The 19,951-nt window shown below is 40.6% G+C and overlaps 1 protein-coding gene across 7 annotated transcripts in view; it reads left to right on the top strand.

Annotated features, from left to right (window-relative positions):
- SETDB1 (SET domain bifurcated histone lysine methyltransferase 1) overlaps positions 1-19,951 on the top strand; it is a 29,712-nt gene that overhangs the window by 2,791 nt on the left and 6,970 nt on the right. For 6 of the 7 annotated variants that reach the window (XM_045816401.1, XM_045816403.1, XM_045816400.1 and 3 more), the window contains 11 exons: positions 6,532-6,566; positions 6,972-7,071; positions 7,740-7,865; positions 8,024-8,225; positions 8,784-8,857; positions 10,127-10,317; positions 14,230-14,359; positions 15,233-15,428; positions 15,520-15,678; positions 16,313-16,981; positions 17,425-17,541. In XM_045816401.1, the coding sequence (XP_045672357.1) occupies positions 6,532-6,566; positions 6,972-7,071; positions 7,740-7,865; positions 8,024-8,225; positions 8,784-8,857; positions 10,127-10,317; positions 14,230-14,359; positions 15,233-15,428; positions 15,520-15,678; positions 16,313-16,981; positions 17,425-17,541 (1,999 nt within the window). The remainder of the gene's footprint in view (positions 1-6,531; positions 6,567-6,971; positions 7,072-7,739; positions 7,866-8,023; positions 8,226-8,783; positions 8,858-10,126; positions 10,318-14,229; positions 14,360-15,232; positions 15,429-15,519; positions 15,679-16,312; positions 16,982-17,424; positions 17,542-19,951) is intronic. The other variant, XM_045816404.1, reaches the window with a different exon arrangement.

Genomic DNA, 19,951 nt, shown 5'->3' with positions numbered 1-19,951 from the left:
CTTTCCATGTAACCGCTATTTTTAATTCCCTTGCTTTTCTCTATAGGTGGCATTAGCACCTATGTATACATCTCAAAACGTTGTTGGGTTTGTATACTTTGGAACAGTTTTATGAAGGTATAATTTACATACTATAAAATTTACCCACTGTAAGTTAGTTTGAGTTTAGTAAATTTATACTAGTAGTGCAGTCTTCACCTCAGTCCAGTTTTAGAATAGTTGATCACCCCAAAAAGTCCCTTCATGCTCTTTGCTCAATCTCCATGTGCCCCTCACCCTGGCACTGCTGATCTGCTTCCTTTCTGTCAAGTGTTACCTTTTCTAGAAATTTCATGTAAATAGAATCACAATATGTCTTCTTTTGTGTTGGGTTTCTATTACTTAAAAGTTTTTGAGGTTCATCTGCGACTTGTTGCATTTATCAGTAGTTTGTTTCTTTTTTTCTGAGTAGTACTCCATTGTATGGCTATACCTTGTTTTTATCCATTCCTCAATTTGTAAACATCTGGGTAGTTTACCATTTGGAGCCATTATGAGTGATGCTGCTATGAACACTGGTGTATAAGTCTTTATGTGGACAGATGGTTCATGTCTCTTGGATAGTCTACCTGGAAGTAGAATTTTGTTAGGTCTTATGGTGAGTGTATGTTTGAGTTTTTAAGAAGTTGTCCTGCAGTTTTATGTTCCCACTAGCAAAGTGGGGCGGTTCTGCTTTCTCTGCATCTTTGTCAGTGCTTGGTATTACGTAGTCTTTTATTTCAGCCATTTCAGTGGATGTGGTAGGTGTCACATTATGATCATGGTTTGAATTTCCCCAAGAACATTGAGCTTATTTTTCCATACTCATTTGCCATTTATATATGTTCTTTGGGGAAATAACTACTCAAACTTTTGGCCTTTTTTAAAAAGTTCAGTTGTTTGATTTTTTAATTACTTAGAAGACTTAATATAGTTTAGGTGCAATTCATTTATCAGCTGCATTTTACAAAATTTTCTCCCAGATAATGATCTGTTCATTTTCTGAATGAAGTCTTTAGGGTTCAGGGTGGTTTGTTTTCTTTATGGCTATCTGGTTGTTCTGCCACCATTTGTTGAATAGACTGTTCTTTTGGTATCCTTGTCAGAATCAACTGGCTGTATATGTTAGTATCTGTTTTGTCACATTGATCTAAATGTCTACCTTTATATCAGCACCACACTGCCTTACTTTCTATAGCTTTATGGTAAGTAGTAAAATTGCTTAGTGAAAAGCCTCCAAAATTATTTATACATTATATATATTCCAAGTAAGTTTTAGAAACAGTTTGTCAGTTTCTACCAAAAAAAAATCTGTTTTAACTGCTAGGATTTTTAATAGGAACTGTATTAAATCTAAAAATTAATTTGGGAAGTACTGCCTTTTTAACTGAGTCTTCTAATGCATAAACATGGTACAGCTCTCCTAAGTAATTCTTTATGATGCTAATGCAAATGGAATTATTTTCTTAATCTCATTTTAGGATTGTTTGTTGATAGAATATAAAAATATAGTTGGTTTTTGTATATTGATCTGGTTAGCAAAGTTTTTGTGGGGCCGTTAGTATTTTCTATATATTAGATCATATTGTCTGCAAATAAAGTTAATTTTACTTCTTCCTTTCTAATCTGGATACCTTTAATTTCTTTTTGTACTCGCTAAAACCTCCAGGATAATGTTGAATAAAGGTTGGAAGAGCAGACATCCTTTTGTTGTTCCTGATCTTAGGGGGAAAGCATTTGATCTTTAAGCATTAATTGTGATTTGAGCTATAGGTTTTTTGTAGATATTATTTATCAGGTTTAGGGAAGTTGATTCTATTACTAGTTTGCTGAGTGTTTTTATCATAGCTGGATTAGATTTTAGATTTTACCAGGTACTTTTTCTATATTTTTTGGATATTAAACCAACCTTGCATTCCTGGAATAAACCCAGTGTGTAATCCTTTATATGTTACAGTATTGGATTTGGTAGTATTTCGTTAAGAATTTTTGTACTGCTGTGGCTGGTGTGGCTCAGTAGATTGGGCGCCGGCCTGTGAATGGAAAGATCATCAGTTCAGTTCCCAGTCAGGGCACATGCCTGGGTTGAGGGCCAGGTTCCCAGTTGGGAGTATGTGAGAGGCAAACAGTCAATGTATCTCTCACACACTGATGTTTCTCTCCCTCTTCCTCCCTCCCTTCCCATCTCTCTAAAAGTAAATAAATAAAATCTTTTTAAGGAAAAGAGAAGAATTTTTGTACCTACATAGACAACAGCATCGAGGATTACCAGAGAGAAAAGGGGGATAAATGGTGTAGAAGGCGACTTGACTTCGGGTGGTGAAAATATAATATACAGATGATGCATTATAGAATTGTACCCTAAAACCTATATAATTTTATTAACCAGTGTCACCCCAATAAATTAAATTAAAAAACATTTTTTGAACCTATGTTCATGCAGGCTGTTTATAGTTGTATTGTTTGATTTTCATATCAGGGTGATATGGGCCTTATGAGTTGGGTAGTGTTCCCCTGCTCTGCTGAGTTTGTGTGGAATGATATTATTTATTCCTTCAATGTTTGATATATTCAGCAATCTCGGCCTGGAATTTCTTTGTAGAAAAAAATTTTAATAAGCTTTTTAGTTTGGGATAATTTTACATAAAACAGAATTCCTGTATATCTTTCACCAGTTTTTTTGAATATTAATATATTTTGGTACATTGGTTAAAAGTAAGAAGCAAACATTGGTTCATTGCTTTTATCTAACCTCCATACATTGATTTCTAGACTTTTTCTCTTCTAGGGTCCAATCCAGGATACCACATTGAATGTATTATGGGGAAGTTTTTAATCACTAATTTATTTTCTTTACCTGATATGGCTATTGCATACTTTCTGTTCCTTCTGAAGTTGGTTTTTATTAATTTTGTGGATTTGTAGGAATTTTCCATGTTAATCTAAATTGTCTAAACTATTGCCATAAAGTTGTTCATAATATTTTCTTATGGTCCTTTTCAGTTTCCATAAGTTCTGTATTGATACCATTTCTTTCTCCTTTTTTAAAAGTTTATTTTATTGATTATGCTGTTACAATTGTCTTATTTCTTTCTCCCTTTTATCCTTGTCTGCCCTGTACCCCTTCTCCCTCCAGCATTCCCCCACCTCCATGGGTTGTACATATAAGTTCTTAGGCTTCTCCATTTCCTATACTGTTCTTAACCCCCACCCCGTCTATTTCATGCCTACCAATTAGCTTCTTACTCCCTGTGCTTTTCCCCCCATTCTCCCCCCTCTGCCTCCCCGCTGATAACCCTCCATGTGATCTCCATTTCTGTGATTCTGTTCCTGTTCTAGTTGTTCGCTTAGTTTGTTTTGTTTTTTAGGTTCAGTTGTTGATAGTTGTGAGTTTGTTGTCATTTTACTGTTCATACTTTTGATTTTCTTTTTCTTCGATAAGTCCCTTTAACATTTCTTATGATAATGGCTTGGTGATGATGACCTCCTTTAACTTGACCTTATCGAGGAATCACTTTATCTGTCCCACTATAAATGATAGCTTTGCTCGATAGAGTAATCTTGGATGTAGGTCCTTGCCTTTCGTGACTTGGAGCCCCTTCTTGCCTCCAAGGTCTCTTTTGAGAAATCAGCTGATAGCCTTATGAGAACTCCTTTGTGGGTAACTGTCTCCTTTTCTCTTGCTGCTTTTAAGATTCTCTCCTTATCTTTAATCTAGGGTAATAGAATTATGATGTGTCTTGGTGTATTCCTCCTTGGGTCCAACTTTTTTTGAACTCTCTAAGCTTCCTGGAGGAAGCAAAGCATATATACCTAGTCCTCCGTCTTGTCCAGAAGACTCATTTCTGATATTGGTTATTTGGATCTCTTTTTCTTTGTTAGTCTAGCAAAGGTTTATCAATTTTGTTGCCCTTTTTTCAAGGAACCATTTTTGGGGTTCATTGATTTTGTTTTTCTACTGTATTGTTTTCTATGATCTCTACTCTGATCTTTATTATTTTTTTTAAGATTTTATTTATTTATTTTTAGAGAGGTAAGGGAGGGAGAAAGAGAGAGAGAAACATCAATGTGCAGTTGCTGGAGGCTGTGGCCTGCAACCCAGGCATGTGCCCTGACTGGGAATCGAACCTGCCTCACTTTGGTTTGCAGCCTCTGTTCAATCCACTGAGCTACGCCAGCCAGGGCTTGATCTTTATTATTTTCTACCTTCCATTTAACTTAGGATTGATTTGCTGTACTTTTTCTAGTTTCTTAAATTGGAAGTTTGGATTTTTTTTTAATTTTTTTATGTTTTAAAGATTTTACTTTTTAGAGAAATGGGAAGGGCAGGAGAAAGAGAAGGAGAGAAACATCAACGTGTGAGAGAGACATCAGCTCTTACACACCCCTGACGGGGGACCTGGCCTGCAATCCAGGCATGTACCCTGACTGGGAATCGAATAGGCAACCTTTTGGTTTGCTGGCTAGCGCTCAATCCACTGAGCTACACCAGCCAGGGCAAGTATTATTAATTTTTTATCTTCAACTGAGAATATGTGTATTGATTTTAGAAAAGGAACGGGACTTGTAGACTCCCTACCCCTCCCATAATGGTAGATCTGGGGATACCCCCAGCTTGCCTGCCCGCCATGGCCGACAAGGAAGCAGCCTTTGATGATGCAGTAGAGGAATGTGTGATCAATGAAGAAAAAGAGGGGATGGGAGGGAGAGAGGGTGAGAAAGCAACATCGATTTGAGAGAGAAACATCAGTTAATTGCCTCTTGTACAGCCCTGACTGGAGACCAAACCTGCAGCCTAGGAATGTGCCCTGACTGGGAATCAAACCCATGGCCTTCTGGTTTACAGGATGCTGCTCCAGTCAACTGCATCACACCAGCCAGGGCAGAAGCTTGGATTACTGATTTAAGACTTTTCTTTCTAATATAACATTTAAAGCTGTGACTTTCCTTTTAAGCATTGCTTCACCTGCATCGCATAAATTTTTATATGTTGTATTTTCCTTTTCATTCAACTCATAAGGTTTTTATTTCCTTTGTGATTTTTTGTTGATCACTGGGTTATTTAGAAGTATATTGTTTGACTCCCAAATATTTGGGACTTTGCCAGATTTCTTTCTGTTGTAAATTAACTTCATGGTTGTCAGAAAACATACTTTGCATGATCAGTTCTTTAAAATATATTTAGGCTTTTTTAATGGTCTGGGATATTGTCTGTTCTGGAGAATGAACCATGTGTGCTTGAAAAAGAATGTGTATTCTGTAGCTGGAGTACTTTATAAATACTGCAACAAAAATTAATCTTCTGTGATGCACATATGTTATGACTATATGAAATATCTGGAATAGACAAATCCACAGAGACAGAAAGGAGATTAGTGGTTGCCAGTAGTTTGGAGGAGGCTAGAAGGGGGAGTTACTGCTAATAGGTATTTTTTCACCCTGAAAAGGAAACCACATACTCAGTGGTTTTTCTTTTTGGGGTGATGAAGATGTTCTGAAATTAGTGAGGTGAGTTATACAGCTTTGTGAATATACTAAAATCCACTCAAACGTTTTTACAGGGTAAGTTGTTTGGGTTTTTTAAAGATTTTATTTATTTATTTATCTTTAGACAGTAGAAGGGAGGGAGAGGGAGAGAAACAGCAGTGTGTAGGTGCCTCTCACACCCTCCCTACTGGGGACCTGGCCCACAACCCAGGCATGTGCCCTGACTGGGAATCGAACCAGTGACTCTTTGGTTCGCAGACCAGCACTCAGTCCACTGAGCCACACCAGCCAGGGCTAAAGGGTAAATTTCACAGTATGTGAATACCTGACTTTTTAAATTTTTAATGAAATTTAAAATTTATTTTCTTGGTTGCACTAGCCACATTTCATTTGCTTAGTAGCCACATGTTAACAGATTGGATGGTGCAGATACAGAACAGTTCTATCATAGCAGGGAGTTCTGTTGTACTGCATTATTTAAGATTAAATATTTGCTTAATTTACTGATTACATATCTTTTTTCAGAACATTCAGCAAATCCACAATTATTGTTATAAAAATTCAAATATACAATGGAAACCCAAAATCCTATAAACCACCTGCCCCAGTACTTTACCCCTGGTTAGCACTGTCATTTATTTGCTGTGTTTCTCTCTGAACCCTTTTGGTACTTTTACATATATATGTGTGTGTCTGTGTTTACTTTTCAGTTGCTATTGATAATACTTCATGATAATGCTTTTAAGTAGCTTAGTTCATGGTTTCTTTAAAGATTTTATTTATTTATTTTTTAGGGAGGGACGGGAGGGAGAGAGAGAGAGAGAGAGAGAGAAACATCAGTGTGCGGTTGCTGGGGGTTATGGCCTGCAACCCAGGAATGTACCCTGGCTGGGAATCGAACCTGGGACACTTTGGTTCCCAGCCCGCGCTCAATCCACTGAGCTATGCCAGCCAGGGCTAGTTCATGGTTTCTTGAAAATTCTTCTGTTAAGTATCTTCACTCATTAGAGTTTATTTCATGCATAGGTGATGCTGGGAGCAGAACTCCAAAAGACCAGAAGGTGAGTTGGAATGGGCAGGAGAAGAGTAAAAGATAAGAGTACGAAAATGGGAGAAACTTGTGGCCTGACATAAAATTGTTCACTCTGTAATCAGCCCTACTTGTGGCAGTCCTATAACAGACGTTATATGAATGCAGAAGAGGTTACTTAGAGATTCATGCACTGAGTGCTCTATGAATGTAGAATTTGGCAGTGCTGAGCTAGTTGAGATTAATCAAGGAAAGCTTTCTGAAACTGATTTCTGAACCAAATTTGTAAGAAAGGGCAGTTTTGCCTGATAAAGTAACCGTAAGCTGCCAAACATAATTAATCTATTTTGTTTTTTGAAAGATAAATTACTTCTTATTCTAAAGTTACTTCTAACCGATGCTGCTATTTCAATTTCCTGTATCCCTTTCCTTACAGCTCCGTGAAGCTATGGCTGCCTTAAGGAAGTCAGCTCAAGATGTCCAGAAGTTCATGGATGCTGTCAATAAGAAGAGTAGTTCCCAGGACCTACATAAAGGTTAGGGTTAGGTGGTACCTCAATACAGGTGGGGGTGCATTCCGACAGAGATTTCATGGATAACTGACTTTGTTTTAGCGTCTCAGAACCCTTCTTGGCCTCTGTTGGGTTCTTTTAACACCACAGACTATATAAGTTGGTATAAGATTATGATTTTGTTTTTCCTTGTTGTCTGCTTAAGTCTTTTGCCAGCCGCTTCTCCATTGTGGGATGGTTTGTCTAAATATCTTTTAGCTCGTGCTCATGGCTCCTTCTTCCAGATGGAGACAAGAGAGAATAGAGTAGTAATTTGGATACTTAAAAGCAATCTGAGGGAAGCTTTGTGTATAGAATGGGGCTGTTAACAGGAAAATGTTTTATAAATGCTATTTTGTATTTAATGAGTGGTAATGTTGTTAATGAGGAGTTGTAAGCAGTTGGTTAAAATGAAATGTTCTTGAATTACATGTGAATTTCAATTATTCAAGTTTCTCCTGTTAGCATAATAATTGAGTCGGCTATGTTTCAGCTATGTTACGTGTTTTTGCCCTTGACCAAGAGAGCAGCAGAAGTGGCTAAGGATCAAAAATTATTCCATTTTCCCTGATTACTCTGCTGCCCTCTTTACTTTTTCATTCTCTCCCCAGTCTGTGCCATATCTGTTTACAAGAACGTTGCTTTCTTCGTAGGAACCCTGAGTCAGATGTCTGGAGAACTGAGTAAAGATGGTGACCTGATAGTCAGCATGCGCATTTTGGGCAAGAAGAGAACTAAGACATGGCACAAAGGCACCCTTATTGCCATCCAGACAGTTGGTATGTTCAAGCTAGAGGAGGAGCTAATGAAAGGCAACCTGCAGGTCTCCATTGCTGATTGTTTCTTTTCCCTGCAGCCTTGCCTTTTGTTTCACACAATAGCCAGGATTTACACAGAAACTGGTGGTTTTTTCAAAGTTTGTCTATCTTTCCTTCAGGGCCAGGAAAGAAATACAAGGTGAAATTCGACAACAAAGGAAAGAGTCTACTGTCGGGGAACCATATTGCCTATGATTACCACCCTCCTGCTGACAAGCTGTATGTGGGCAGTCGAGTGGTGGCCAAATACAAAGACGGGAATCAGGTCTGGCTCTATGCTGGCATTGTAGCCGAGACACCAAACGTCAAAAACAAGCTCAGGTACCTGGACAGAGGATTGTAAAGAGAGCAGAGGCTGGGAGCACAGCACCTGCCCTGTCCCAGTCATAGTCCAGATCTCACAATTAGCCTTTGTGCTCTTAGTCCCCAGTGGCCAAAACCCTTTCTCTCTCTTTGCCGCTAGAGTCATGTGGGTGATTCTCTCTTTCTCCTTGCCCCCTGCCTTTTTTTTTCTTAAGGAGAAAACTTGAAGGAAATCTAGGAAGAGAGTAATCAGGATGGATTAATGGTTGGGGAATAGGGAATTCATGTAGAAGGAAGAAATAAAGTGGAGGCTAAGTGGTTTTCAGAACACAAATCTGATAGTGGAATGTGAATAAATAGCTTTTGGAAAAGTAGGGCTATATTAGGTAGATTAAGGGAGAATTCTTACGTCCTGGGGTGGGAAGAAAGAATAACAGGAAGAAAATAGTAAACTGGAACATCTTCCCTGATGTAGGTCTTATTTGTTGAGGAGGAGTGGAAGCTATGGTAAGATGATGCTTTAGGTCATGATAAATATAATCCCCTGATCTTGCTACAATGGCTCTTTCCTTACAGGTTTCTCATTTTCTTTGATGATGGCTACGCTTCCTATGTCACACAATCTGAATTGTATCCTATTTGCCGGCCACGTGAGTATCCCTCCCTTCTTCCTCAGTTCTGTTCATCTTCCTCTACCTTATATTTCTTCTAAAGACAACCAGTTGAAAAGCCCTCGTGTTTTTGGTGCTTCAGTCTCAAAGAACATAAGTTTGATTAATGGCCTTTGGGAGATACAGTTTTATTTGTTCATCTCCAATGGTGGGTTTTGTAGAGAAAGAGTGAAACACTGGAAGACCATAACTGACCTTGGGTGGACAATAGTATTATAGATGTGTTTTGATTTCATGTGTAAGTGATTTAGATTTGAGAAGATCTTAGTCTCATACTTATTTCCTAGCCTCATACTTCATCTAATGTGTATAAATCTGTTGGCTGAATGGTGCTTTCTACAGAAGCTATGTTAAGTGGGGGCTTCATAGTGTCCTGCATACCTGTGACTCAGGCTTGGGGACAGACTCGTAGAGAAGCAACAGGGGTTTGGTTTGGTTTTGTTCTAAGGGTTTTTTTTTAATCTTCACCAAGAATATGCTTATTGATTTGAGAGAGAGAGAAACATCAGTGTGAGAGACAAACATCGATCAAACCCACAACATAGGTGTACAGGACAATGGTCCAACTAACTGAGCCACCCGGCCAGGGCAGAAACAACAGTTTTTAATCACAGAAGAGTCAGCTAACACTGCTGTGTTTCAACATAATGAAGCAGTAAATGCATTCAGGATCCCTTAAAGCCTGATAGAGAATGAGAAGGAAGGATAATTTTTTTTTTATCAATTTCCTGGTGCCACCTGATCTTGTTGTTGTTTACTTATAGACTTATCAAGTTAGCATTTTTGTTTTAATTTTTCTGAGGAGGAACTTACATTTTTATGAAATGAGTGACTCATCTGTATTGTATTTAGTATTTACTTCATTTGCATGGGCATTTACACATCAGGTTCAGCACTTTTCTTTTTTTAATCCTCACCTGATATACCAATTGATTTTAGAGAGAGAGAAAGGACAGGGAGAGAAACACTGATGTGAGAGAAAAACCAATTGGTTGCCTCCCATACACACCCCAACTGGGGATCGAACCCACAAACTTTTAGTGTATGGGATGATGCTCCAACCAACTCAGCCACCTGGCTGGGGCTTCTGTTCAGTACTTCAGTTTTGCTTCCCTTGAGGCTGTGATTTCAATTACTATTCTGTCCCTCCGAATTAAAAAATACCAAAACATCTCCTTGCCAACCATTTTTCCCTATCAAGACATGCCCTACATGCCCTCTCTCAACCCTGCTTCTTCCTTGGGACAGTGAAAAAGACTTGGGAGGACATCGAGGATATCTCCTGCCGAGACTTCATAGAGGAGTACATCACTGCTTACCCCAACCGCCCCATGGTGCTACTCAAGAGTGGCCAGCTCATCAAGACTGAGTGGGAAGGCACGTGGTGGAAGTCCCGAGTCGAGGAGGTGGACGGCAGCCTAGTCAGGATCCTCTTCCTGGTACTGTTCCTCCCTAGGTTTTGAGGCAGAGGTTGGGTGGTTGGGGGAGCATAAGAGGCAATAGTGAGGATGATTTTGTAGAAGTCGATAGTTTTCCTCTTTCTTATCCTGTCTGTCCCTACTGTTATCAGTTATATTTTACTTTCTCCTTCTTTTTATTCCTTTGTGAATGTTTGAAAATAAATTCCCTGACTTTAACTATGACAATGATCTGTATGGTTGTTTGTTCTGTCTCCCTCTCTCTTTCTTTCTCTCTAGGAATATTCACATTGTATATGGGTACAGAGAAAGCAGCCACTTCCATTTGTCCATGGTTAGGATTTTGGTAGTATAAGTAGGACAAAGAAGGAAGAACCAAGGAATTTGAATTGGAGGTCTTGATGGTGTTTCAAGGCCCTCTTTAACTCTTAGATCCTCTATATCCATCTTTTTCTCCCCTCTCACACTTAGAATAATATTGGGTGGGTTGGTTTGGGTGTTTTTTGTTTTTGTTTTCGTTTTTTTCCTGTAAGATGGCTCTACTGCAGCTTAAGTTGTCTTTTTCTTAATTGTATTTTATTGATTATGCTGTTACAGTTGTCTCAAATTATTTTTCTTGGCCCTCCTGCACCCAGCACCCCCACTCCCTCAGGCAATCCCCACATCATTGTTCATGTCCGTGGGTCATGTTTATAAGTTCTTGGGCTACTCCATTTCCTGTACTTTAGTTTTCATCCCCAGGGCTATTCTGTGACAACTTATTTGTACTTCTTAATCCTCTCACCTCTTCACCCCTTCCCTCATATCCCCCTCCCATCCGACAACCATTTGTCTCTGTTCTTCTTGATTGCTTAGTTTATTTTTTAGGTTGAATTGTTGACATATGTATTTGTTTGTTGTTTTTATCTTTTTCTTAAATAAGTCCCTTCAACATTTCATATAATAATGATTTGGTGATGATGAATTCCTTCAGTTTTTTCTCATCTGGGAAGCTCTTTAATTTTAAATTATATCTTTGTTGGGTAAGAGCAGTTATAGTTCCCTGCTTTTCATGACTTTGAATATTTCTTGCCACTGCTTCTAGCCTGCAAACTTTCTTTTGAGAAGTCAGTTGAGTCTTATGGGAACTCCCCTGTAGGTAACTGTTTTTCTCTTTTTTAATTAATCTTTATTGTATTTTTTTTTCCCATTACTTATCTGCTTTTCTTTTGCTGCCTTTAAGGTTCTCTCTTTGTCTTTTATCTTTGGCATTTTAATTATGATGTGTCTTAGAGTGGGCTTCTTTGCATCCATCTTGTTTGGGAATCTCTCTGCTTCCTGGACTTGCGTGTCTATTTCCTTCACCAAATTAAGGAAATTTTCTTTCATTATTTTTTCAAATAGAGGTCCAATTTCTTGCTCTTTCTCTTTTCCTCCTGGCACCCCTATAATGTGAATATTGGACTGCTTGAAGTTGTCCCAGAGGCTGCTTACATGATCCTCATTTTTTTGTATTCTTTTTTCTTCTTATTGTTTTGATTGGTTGTTTTTGCTGCTTTATGTTCCACATAATTGATTTGATTCTCAGCTTCATCCAGTCTACTATTGTTTCCCTGTAAATTGTTCTTTGTTTCTATTAGAATATCCTGCATTTCGGACTGGATCTTTTTTATGCTGTTGAGGTCCTCACTATGTTCCTTGAGCATCCTTTTAACGAGTGTTTTTAACTCTGCATCTGATAGATTGCTTATCTCCATTTTGTTAATGTTTTTTTTCTGAAGTTTTGATCTCTTCTTTCATTTGGGCCATGCATCTTGATCATTTTGACAGCCTCCCTGTGTTTGTTTCTATGTATTAGGTAGAGCCGCTATGACTCCCTGCCTTTGTATCGTGGCCTAATGTAGTTGGTGTCCTATAGGGTCCAGTGGCACAGCTTTCCCCATCACCCAAGCTAGGTACTTGAGGTGCGCCCTTCGTGTGGGCTGAGTAGACCCTCGTCTTGTAGTTGAGCCTTGATTCCTGTTGGCAGGTCAATGGGAAGGATTTACCCAGGCCAGTCAGTTCTGCTGGGCCATGACCACTGACCACCAATCTCCACACTCTGTGGAGGATCAGCTGTGCAGGGGCAGGGTGGTGGTGCACCAGTGTGGTCTATAGCTGTCCACTGGGGTTCAGGCTCTGGGGCTTTTCAAGTGATGCAGGCCAAGGTCAGCCCCCACCTGTGTTCTGTCTGGGGCCACACTGCATGAGCTGTATAGCAATCTGAGATGGCTGCTACTTCTTCTGGTCTTGGAAATTCCCAAGTGAAGCCAGGCTGTGGATCTAGGCTGGCTGCTGCTAGTGTTGGGCCTGGGGCCACTTAGCAAGAGGTACAGGGGATGGGGGCTCTGAGGCTGGCTGTTGCTTGTTTGATAGGATTTAGGAAGTTGTGAAGCATGAGCCAAGACCAGCCATTCTTGTGGAAAAGTCAGTTAACAGTTCCAGTAGGCCTGTAGGTTGGGTGAGGCGGAATCTCAGGATCTCCAGAGTGGGGCAAACAGGATTGGCCAGGTTGATGGAGTCTCAGAAAGGGCACCAGCCTGCCTGTTCCGTGGCTTTCTGGAGGGAGGGCTCAGAAAATGTACAGTGGCCTCTGCCCACATTTTGGTCTGGGGGAAAGCTGTCCTCCAGCTCCTGCCTTGATGCCAGACACTTCATTTCCTCCCTCTGTGCCACTGGTACCTTTCAAGCTGCTACCCTGGTGCTGTAGCTCAGAGGGAGTAAGTCTGAGTAAGCTCATGTATGGGTTCTTAAAGGGAAACTGCTTGGGATCCAGAAGTTTCTTCCACCATCTCAATCCCCACTGCCTTTTGCAGCCAGAAGTTATGGGACCTTATCTTCCTGGCACTGAACCCTAGGCTGGGGTGCCTTGTGTGGCCTGGGACTCCTCACTCCCAAGATATCCCTCCTAAATTTTTATCCGCCACATGTGGGTGAGGGACCAGCCCATTCTGCATCTGCGCCCCTCCTACCAGTCTGGATGGATGAGGTTTCTTTAATTCCGTAGTCATCAAAGTTCCATTCAAGTCTTATTTCTGCTGATTCTGAGTGATGGTTCTGTGTTTTATTTGTAATTTTCATGTGGTTGTGTGAGGAGGCGAGCCGTGTTTACCTATGCTGCCATCTTGACCAAAGTTGTACTTCGTTGTCTTTAACTACATTCATAACAATTTTGTTAGATTGTATTGTGACAGCTGTTACTATCAGCGTGCATTTAAAAACAAACATCAAAAATGGTGAATTTCTTTGTAGCCATTTTAATATTAAAGATGGAAGAAAATATGTAACACTTTTAGCATATTATGCTTTATTATTTCAAGTAGGGTAAAAATACAACTAAAATATAAAACATGACTGGTGTAGCACATGGAGCAGGCGCTGTGGCTGGTCCAACATGTCAAAGGATGTGTGCTAGAGATTACTCACTGGACAGTGCTTCTTGAAGTGGATAGCAATTACATCAAGATGTTAATTGAGAACATTGAACGTTATACAAAGCGGAAGGTAGCCAACGTACTCACAATATCCAGATCAATAAGGTTATTCATAAAAATGAATAATGTGTCCTTTATCTTACAGAAAAAATGAAATGGCCTTTTTGGCCAACTCAATATTTCTCCTCTGAGTTATCCCAGCTTTTTGTTTCTAAGGCCTTATAAGCCTGCTAATAATTCTTATACTTAGTAAAAACATGTGTTGTTCCTGAAACTTCTTTAGCAAGGATTATGTTTTTCTTCTTTAGATTCCTGATGTCTGTCATGAAGCCTGGCACATAAGTTTATTGAATAAGTAAGGAATTCAGGGCTCACCAGGGAGATTTCCCCAAGGAAGCACATGGTATATATTGTCCACAGATGGCAGGATAGAGTCTAGCCTTTAACCCGTTCCCCTCCTTCCTCCCTCCCAATCCCCCAGGATGACAAAAGATGTGAATGGATCTATCGAGGCTCTACACGGCTGGAGCCCATGTTCAGCATGAAGACATCCTCGGCCTCTACATTGGAGAAGAAGCAAGGGGGACAGCTCAGGACACGTCCAAATATGGGTATGTCCTGAAAGACACCCTGGGGGAGGGTGGGATGGGATAGACCAGCAAAGGAGAGTATACACAACGCTTTCCTTTGTTTACCAGGATGACACCACTGACTCATTGGAAACAGGACGTGTGTGCCCTGAGTTGTTGTCAGTAGTGGTGATGGATTTGTGGTGCTGCCTCCACATGCTGTGGCTCTGACTCGTTCTAAGCAACCACATAAAAATTGGAAACAGCTGACTTAGGTTAGGGGTGTTGGTTGTAATAGTTACCTCTGTTACTCACATGAGGATAACTGCTTTTTGTTATCTATGGTCAACTTTTTTTTTAAAGATTTTATTTATTTATTTTTAGAGAGGGAAGGGAGGGGGAGAGAGAGAGAGAGAGAAACATCAATGTGCAGTTGCTGGGGGTCATGGCCTGCAACCCAGACATGTACCCTGACTGGGAATCGAACCTGCGACACTTTGGTTCTCAGCCTGCCCTCAGTCCACTGAGCTACGCCAGCCAGGGTTATGGTCAACTTTTTTGAAGCCTAAACTCTTTTTTTGTTTGTTTGTTTTTATGTGTTCCAGGCAAACTTTCTGGTTTGTTTTTTTCTGAGTACATTAGTTGATCAAAAATGTATTTTTGAAAGTTTTCACTAAAGTATAACACAATTATTAACACTATAAATCATTTTAGGTAAAGTCTTATTGATTCAAAGCAGCTTATGCCAGTGTTACCACTCATTTGGTGTAAACACTGGGAACTGTCTTAGCTCTTATTTAGAATATTTCCATTTATGCTTTTTTTTTATATTATATAAATTGAGGGTCAGGTGTGTACATAAACATAAGTGACACAGCTCTCATCTTCTGAATGGTCAATTTCCTTTTTCCATAGGTGCTGTGAGGAGCAAAGGCCCTGTGGTACAGTATACGCAGGATCTGACCAGTACCGGAACCCAGTTTAAGCCAGTGGAGCTTCCACAGCCTACTGCCCCAAACATCCCACCTGCTGCTACACCTGTCCCACCTGCTACACCCACCCCTCCTGCCCCACCTGCTCCACCTCTGTCCCCCCAGGCAGGTGACACTGAGTGAGTACTTTTCCTTCTTTTTTTTGCCAGTTTCTTTCATATTTTTTATTTCTATATTCTTTACCATATGAGCTCTTCTCTAATCTCCTAGAAGCTTGGAAAATCAGCTTGCCCAGTCACGGAAGCAGGTAGCCAAAAAGAGCACATCTTTCCGGCCAGGATCTGTGGGCTCTGGTCATTCCTCCCCTGCGTCCCCTGCACTCAGTGAAAATGTCCCTGGTGGGAAACCTGGGATCAACCAGACATACAAGTGAGAAAATCTCAGACTCTTAGGTGGGGAGGGAAGTGAACATTGTGGACTGTGTGGTCACTTATAGGGAGGTTCCTTGGCTCTGTGGGGTTGTGGATGACAAGGAATCGGACTTGAAAGCTTTAACCATGGAAGTTTCCAGGAAACAGAATGTAAAAATAATTGAATTAGAAACTGGGTGCCTAGAAATATACAATCACCAAAAACTCATTTGTTAAAATTTCTTGATAAAAGTGTGGTATCATCATTGGTACAATAAAAAGGGAATATACTATAGCCACTTTCCTTGGATCGTGGGAGTTAGTAAGGACATTTATAGGACATGTAGTAGGAAATAAAGCATTTATGGAAGACTTTTTTGCCTGCTTCCATAATTCACAGGCAAAAAAAAAAAAATTAGGAAAAGGTACACATACTATTGAAATAGATCAGTCAGTGAAGAGTAACCAGGATGTTTCATTGTCCAGGTTTTTTGGTAAGGCAAGAGGAAACCTGACTTTCTTGTGCCATTTTTTAGCTTCAAGAGCACAGCTGTTTGGAAGGGTAGAGAAGTGGTTTAGCCAGCAGGAGAGGTAGTTACTCAACAGAGAGATCCTGTTTTGTTCTTACCTGATCTGTTGCATCTCATTTGCAGATCACCTTTAGGCTCAACGGCCTCTGCCCCAGCACCCCCGGCACCCCCGGCACCCCCAGCACCCCCAGCATCCCCAGCATCCACAGTCCTCCCAGCCCTCCCAGCCTTCCATGGCATGCTGGAGCGGGCGCCGGCAGAGCCCTCCTACCGTGCGCCCATGGAGAAGCTCTTCTACTTACCTCACGTCTGCAGCTATACTTGTCTGTCTCGAGTCAGACCTATAAGAAATGAGCAGTACCGGGGCAAGAACCCTCTGCTAGTCCCACTACTTTATGACTTCCGGCGGATGACAGCCCGGCGTCGAGTTAACCGCAAAATGGGCTTTCATGTTATCTATAAGACACCCTGTGGCCTCTGCCTTCGGACAATGCAGGAGATCGAGCGCTACCTTTTTGAGACTGGCTGTGACTTCCTCTTCCTGGAGATGTTCTGTTTGGATCCATATGTTCTTGTGGACCGCAAGTTTCAGCCCTATAAGCCTTTTTACTATATTTTGGACATTACCTATGGGAAAGAAGATGTTCCCCTATCCTGTGTCAATGAGATTGACACAACGCCCCCTCCCCAGGTGGCCTACAGCAAGGAACGAATCCCAGGCAAGGGTGTTTTCATTAACACGGGCCCTGAATTTCTGGTCGGCTGTGACTGCAAGGATGGGTGCCGGGACAAGTGAGTTGGTGGCGTATTGCTGGCCCTGCTATGGCTGCCTTTCTTTCCACCTCTTTCTTTGCCTTACATGTGCACTCCTTTCCCCATCTCCCTCTACACCTTCCTCGGCTGGAGTTCCTGCCTTGAGGTCTGCGTGAAAGTCATGAAACAGATGTGAGGGTTGACTTGGCCCAGCTGCACAACCTGGGTGCATGTGTCTTGTTTGTTTGACTCTCCCCTTTTGCTTCCCTTCACCGTGCTTTCAGTTGCCGCTTTGTTTTATTCTCTTTATTTTATTCTCACTATGTCATGATCTTTCTCTGTCTTTTTCTTTTTCATTTATATGTATGAGAGAAGAAAAAGAAATTTCACTATCTTATCCCCCCCCCATCCTTTTATTAAGGCTTCTTACTTTTAAAGAAAGGCTCATAGCTCTAGCTGTCATATCTTTCTGTCTTACATAGGTCCAGGTGTGCCTGCCATCAGCTAACTATCCAGGCTACCGCCTGCACCCCAGGTGGCCAAGTCAATCCTAACTCTGGCTACCAATACAAGAGGCTGGAAGAGTGTCTGCCCACAGGGTAAGTAGTCAGGGGGAAGTGAAGCACCTCAGACTGAGGAGCGTGTTCTTGTTTTTCTGTTTGTAGGAACCGTCAGAATTCTCAAAATTGGAACCAAAAATAGAATAAATGAAACAAACATTTATTTTATCAATTGGATCTTATTTATTGAAATCCCAGCACTTGTTTCTTCCTTGGGCTTTCCTTGAAATGAAGGCATAGAATGATTGAACAGTGTCTAATTTTTCTGTTGTAGTTGAAGGTGATCTTAATTTTATAGCTGTGTGAATGTCCTAGCGGATTATGGCTTGCTCTAACAGGTGAGTCTGAGATGTGTTCAGAAAGGAGAAGACGGTAGAGACCTGATTATATATGACTTTATAAATAAGAATAAAAATTAGTCAAATTCATGGTGCAATTAGGAAGCTGTTGGAGAATCTTACAGAGTCAAATGGTCTGATCTGCCTTTTGAAGATTACTCTGGCTTCTGTAAGGAGAATATGTCATATGTCATTTGTACCAGCAAAAGAATTTGGAATACCCATTAGGAGATGTAAGTGAGAGGTGGTGGTTGCTGGTACCAAAATGAAAGTAATAGAGGTGAGAGAGGATAGATTTGGGATACCTTTGGAGATGGAGCTAAGAACTTGATAGATTGACTGTGGATGTTGGGAGGGGAGGGGCAGGATCAAGGACAATTCCTAAATTTTATAGTTGAGCAACTAAATGGATGTTGATGCTTTTTACTGACATAGAAGACCAGAGGAGTTACAGGTCTGAATGAAATTCAGCTTCTGTTCTAGCCATGTGGAGTTTGAGATGCCTGTTAGTCCAAGTGGAAACATCAGGAAGGCAGTGAGATTTATGAGAGAAGTGTAAGGGCTGCAAAGGAGTGATTGATGTTTAAAGCCTGGATGAGTTCACCTAGAGAGAATATTGGTAACAGAGAGCAGAAGGGGGCCCAGGAGTCAGCCCTGGGCTCTCCAGCTAGAGACTGAGCAGAGGAGTTGGAGCCAGCATGTGAGACTGAGGACAGGTCAGGGAAATAGAAGGGCAGTAGGAGAGTGAGGTATAGCATGATAAATTGTCTACACATGAACATGTGAAGTAATAAGTCTAGTGCTCAAGATACATAATTAGCGGAGAGAACAGAAGAAGAGAGGAGAAAAACATCAGTGAAATAATTCAGAAATTTTCCCATAATTGAAAGGTCTGGGTTTCCAGGGCCAGTCAGATCCTAGTGTAATGACTGAAAGTAGATCCCCACTAAAATGCATAATAAAATGTGACCGCTGAGCCCACAGAACACTGAAGACAAAAAACAAAACCCTGAAAGCTTCTAGAGAAGATAGATCCCCCACCCCACACACACACACAGATGCAAAATGACTTAAACCTTACCAAAATAACATTGAAAACTAGAAGGCAATTAAGAAATTTCAGAATTGTTAAAGGAAAATTATTTCTAACCTAGAGGTCTAAACATAAGCAGACTCTTAGTGTGAAAGTAGACTAAAAACTTATTTTATACGTGAAATACATCAAACTTTTTCATTATTCCACTTCTAGAAAGTTACTGAAAATGTTTACCAAAAGGAAGGTACAAAGTCCAGAGAGAGGAAGGCATACAGATGCAGGAAACAGAGGACCCAGCTCAAAAGAGGGGAGAGAGAAATCCCACAGATGACAGTGAAGGGGAGTGAAGGAGGTATCCAGGCTGACAGCTGGGTATAGAGAAGAGCCAGCGTGAGAGTGGGCCAGTCCTGGCTGCAAAAGAGACTTCAGGAAAACGAACAACTTGATAGAAAACCTGCACTGTGTCTGAGTATCTTCAGAGGACATTAGGACTACTGAGGAGATCAGGAAATGAATTTGTGCTGAATGCGTATTGAAAACTAAGCAAAGGAAAAGACAGTTATTAGCTTTACCTGCATCACTATCATTTATATTTTCATTTTATTTTTTTTTAAGATTTTATTTATTTATGTTTTTAGAGAGAAGGGAAGGGAGGGAGAAGGAGAGGGAGAGAAACATCCATGTGTAGTTACCTCTCATGCTCCTCCAACTGGGAACCTGGCCCACAACCCAGGCATGTACCCTAGACTGGGAATCGAACCAGCAACCCTTTGGTTTGCAGGCCAGTGCTCAATCCACTGAGCCATACCACCCGGGGCTATGTTTTCATTTTAAACAAAAAAAATTGAATCTTGTAACAATGTTTAGATTTATCAGAGCTGAGTGGTAGATGAGTATTCATTGTATCTTTTTTACATGTTTGAAATGTTTCATTAAAATGTTTTCAAATGACCACAAATAATATATGACTCCTGTGCTTAAACCTCTCTAATAGCTTCCAACTGTACTTTGGATTTTATTCTAACCCTTAGTCTTGGGTCACAAGACACTGTACTTTCTTGCTCCTTCCTATCTT

The sequence above is a fragment of the Phyllostomus hastatus genome, unplaced genomic scaffold, assembly GCF_019186645.2.
Source record: "Phyllostomus hastatus isolate PE091 unplaced genomic scaffold, TTU_PhHast_1.1 phas_scaffold_216, whole genome shotgun sequence".
NCBI lineage: Eukaryota > Metazoa > Chordata > Mammalia > Chiroptera > Phyllostomidae > Phyllostomus > Phyllostomus hastatus.
Note: the sequence above shows the minus strand (reverse complement) of the source record. Positions and strands in the feature narration are given on the sequence as shown.